The sequence below is a fragment of the Epinephelus moara genome, chromosome 14, assembly GCF_006386435.1.
Source record: "Epinephelus moara isolate mb chromosome 14, YSFRI_EMoa_1.0, whole genome shotgun sequence".
NCBI classification, from domain to species: Eukaryota; Metazoa; Chordata; class Actinopteri; order Perciformes; family Serranidae; genus Epinephelus; species Epinephelus moara.
In genome coordinates this window covers 30,868,538-30,872,071 of record NC_065519.1, presented here as the reverse complement: position 1 = coordinate 30,872,071, position 3,534 = coordinate 30,868,538, and the positions used below count along the sequence as shown (strand labels likewise).

Genomic DNA, 3,534 nt, shown 5'->3' with positions numbered 1-3,534 from the left:
TTTGTGTTTACTTGTGTTATCTTTGACTAATGTTTAAATTTGTTTGATGATCTGAAACATTTAAGTGCGGAAAACATGCAAAAAAGTAAGACATCAGGAAGGGGGCAAACACTTTTTCACACCACTGTATATGAACAGCTGGTGGAGGAAGTACTTAAATGTTAAAGTAAAAATAGAAGTACCATAGTGTAGAAATACACTGCAGTTAAATTTCTACTTTTAAATGTTCTGTATGTAACTTTCAGTAAATCCTTGTAATTAGTGACCTCTCTCTCTCTGAGGCTGTTAAGTGAACTGCAGTCAGCATCCTGTTGATTGCACTCTGTAGCCCTGAGCACAACCTGGGCATCGGCCAAAGCAGTGGCAAACATGAGACTGACCGTGACTGACTGTCATCATGTTGACAGAATGCTGGAAAATAAAATACAATCATATTTTCACAATAACGTTATGTTTAAAGTTCCTATATTTCAGTTGGACCATTAGCTGTGTGATACTAAACAGCTCACTGTTTGATAATGACTCTATCAGCTGAAGTTACAAAGCAGCCAACGGCAGATCAATGTATTTCATGTCAGGTGCTTCCTGTATTGTTGGGATTTCTTTTCAGCATTGTGGGGAACTGAAATTTTGATTTGGTGTACTGAATTTCATGGATTTACTGTTTACGTACATGCTGGGTCTAACCTGTGTAACTGCAGCAACAGAAAGTTTGCTGATCCAGCGAGAACTCGGGGGGGTCGAGAGGGCAGCAAGCAAAGGTCTGTCTCCTCAAGCCAACGCTACCAAGTTTATGTTACAGAATCACAGCATGTGTGAACTCTGTCTTGGTGGGTGCTGGTCGTATGTTGACATTAGCGGACTCCATTTCTTTACTAACCAGGGATTAACAAAATCCACCATTATCCGTTTCTGTACCTGTACTTGGAATTGGTGGAGGTTAAACCAGAAGTGGGTGGGACATAAACAGGAAATAAGTGGGACCTAATCAGAAGCTGTTATTTAAAGCCTGAAATTGATACAGGCTGATCAGAAGATACTATATTTATTATTTATGAGAAAACTATTTATAGAACATTCTCAGATTTCACTTTGTTTTGAAATTACAACCTATTCATCTATTGGCAATAAAAGACGAATAATACACGTACAAAAGTTACATACAGAACCCACTGAATAAAAATACATTTTACTTCCTGCATAAAGAGTACTGTCACTGTTGGTACTTTAAACATTCATATGAAAGAAAAACTTGATTGTTGTTGTTGTTCTCTGCTCAGAGTGTTGTGACTGATCTGGGAGCAGCTCCTGTTTGAAGTCTACATCACACTGAATGCTTTCAACGTGTGTTTCATCTCACTGAGTGACGAAGAGGAGGAGGAGGAAGAGTTTTCACTGTAGTGTCTCTGCCTCCCCTTTGACTCTCTTTTGTCTTTGTCCTGCCGAATGTCCATGTCCATTACAGACCATAATGTCTCCATGGTTACAAGGTCCTGACTGCTGAGTTAATTACAGAGGAGCTCATTGAAGATTTCACCTCCTCCTGTCTGACCGAGACTCAAATGTTACACCTCAGACCAGGAGACTGACAGACAGACAGACAGGCAGGCAGACAGACAGACAGACAGACAGACAGACAGACAGTTTGTACTGTACCTCCCTGAGGCGTAAACCTCTGCTGTGTCGAACAAGTTCACTCCACTGTCGTACGCCACTGTCATCACACTCTCCGCCATCTACACACACACACACACACACACACACACAGAGGCAGTAACCCACATTAATGTGAGCAGGAACCTCAGTGATGGTTATGTAACCGTTTGTTCATGCGTTGGTACCTCATCAGAGATCTGAGAGCCAAACGTCACCCATGTTCCTGTGAAGAGACGAAGAACATCACTGACTGACCCTGGTATATATATGTCACTGTGTGTGTGTGTGTGTGTGTGTGTGTGTGTGTTTGTGTTTGTGTTCTCACCCAGTCCTAAGCACGACACTCTCAGCCCAGATTTACCAAGATTCCTGAAAAACAATCAAATCAATCAGTTAATTAATGAATCAATAGAAGTCAGTTTGACATGTGTGTGAGTGTTTGTTGACACCAGCTGCATGTAAAGACCACCAGGGGGCAGCAAAGAGCTACACAGTCACAAATACCACAGAAGAAGAACAGCGTGTGTTCACAGCAGCTCATGTTGCTGTTTACTTTGTGGGTTTGGTAAATTATTTTATGGGGGTTCCCATGGTGATGGAAAATCTGGAAGGTACAGCAGTGAAAATATTCTTAAGATAACGCACACCGAAACTGATACGGATTTCTTCAGGTGGCTGAAAATGAACCTGTTGAGGCAATGAGGAAGTCTGGGAATTTCTAAGTTATTAAATCACGTACCAACATGTTCACCCACTGGCAACAGAAAACAATGAATACATGGATGTGTAAGGTTCACTGAAAGCAACTGCCACATCTCTACTGTCTCTTCTTTAGCCCCGTGGATTCACGCTGTCGATAGCTACAGATATACAATATCTGAGGGCGCACTCACACTAGGGCAAGTTGTTCCGTACCATGCTGAAGCACGAATGCCCCCCTTCCCCGTCCCCCCGCTGGCCCGCACTCACATTACCCTGAGCCCAAGCGTACTCAAGCACGGTTGCCTCCGACACATACATCATCACGTTGAGATACGACCTCTTCATCTGACCACGGAATGGTCGCATGGTTCATACGTCATCACCACGTTTTGTGCATTGCGTACGTAACCTTGTGCACATGCGTGACCAAGCATACCGTGCTTATAGCACACCTCTTCCAACCGTACCGAGCCAGGGAAGTGTACTGTACTCAAGCACGGTACACTTGCACTCACACTCACCAAATAATCTGGACTTTAGGGGGCAAACGTGCTTGGGCACGGTACGATTGCCTAGTGTGAGTGCGCCCTAAGTATGCCAAAAGCCACACAAAGTGAGAGAGGGTGTGGGGAGGCTTCCAACGGGTAGCAACCAGTTTCTTCGCAGCTGTAAGCCCAGCTAGTAGCGCTTGTTTTTTGAGCAGTGTGAAGTCCGTCTTCGGCAAATCATTTACGATAAGTGTGGAGGGTGAGCAAGGAATGCTGATGTCAAGCACTTCAGAGAGATCAAAAACAACCATTCTCCAGTGTTTCATTGGACACAAAGAACAAGAAGTATCAGGAATACTTTTCTCCAAAAGACAAAAGTATGTTGGACCAGACTTTGTCCCAGTCAAAGGTCGGATCCAAGTCAGGAACTTCAGTTCTCCACATGTTGTGCAATGCCAGGGGTCTACATCCCTGCCGTAATATACAGTGGTGTGAAAAAGTGTTTGCCCCCTTCCTGATTTCTTACTTTTTTGCATGTTTTCCACACTTAAATGTTTCAGATCATCAAACAAATTTAAACATTAGTCAAAGATAACACAAGTAAACACAAAATGCAGTTTTTAAATGAAGGGTTTTATTAATGAGGAAGAAAAAAATCCAAAGCTACATGGCCCTGTGTGAAAAAGTG

The 3,534-nt window shown here is 43.0% G+C and overlaps 1 protein-coding gene across 2 annotated transcripts in view; it reads right to left on the bottom strand.

Moving 5' to 3' along the window:
- Positions 1 to 3,534, bottom strand: part of LOC126400785 (voltage-gated potassium channel subunit beta-3-like) — a 30,585-nt gene that overhangs the window by 13,925 nt on the left and 13,126 nt on the right. For both annotated transcript variants that reach the window (XM_050061730.1, XM_050061731.1), the window contains exons 2-4: positions 1,982 to 2,025; positions 1,842 to 1,879; positions 1,657 to 1,736 (exon numbers count right to left, since the gene is read on the bottom strand). In XM_050061730.1, coding sequence (XP_049917687.1) covers positions 1,657 to 1,736; positions 1,842 to 1,879; positions 1,982 to 2,025 — 162 coding nt within the window. The remainder of the gene's footprint in view (positions 1 to 1,656; positions 1,737 to 1,841; positions 1,880 to 1,981; positions 2,026 to 3,534) is intronic.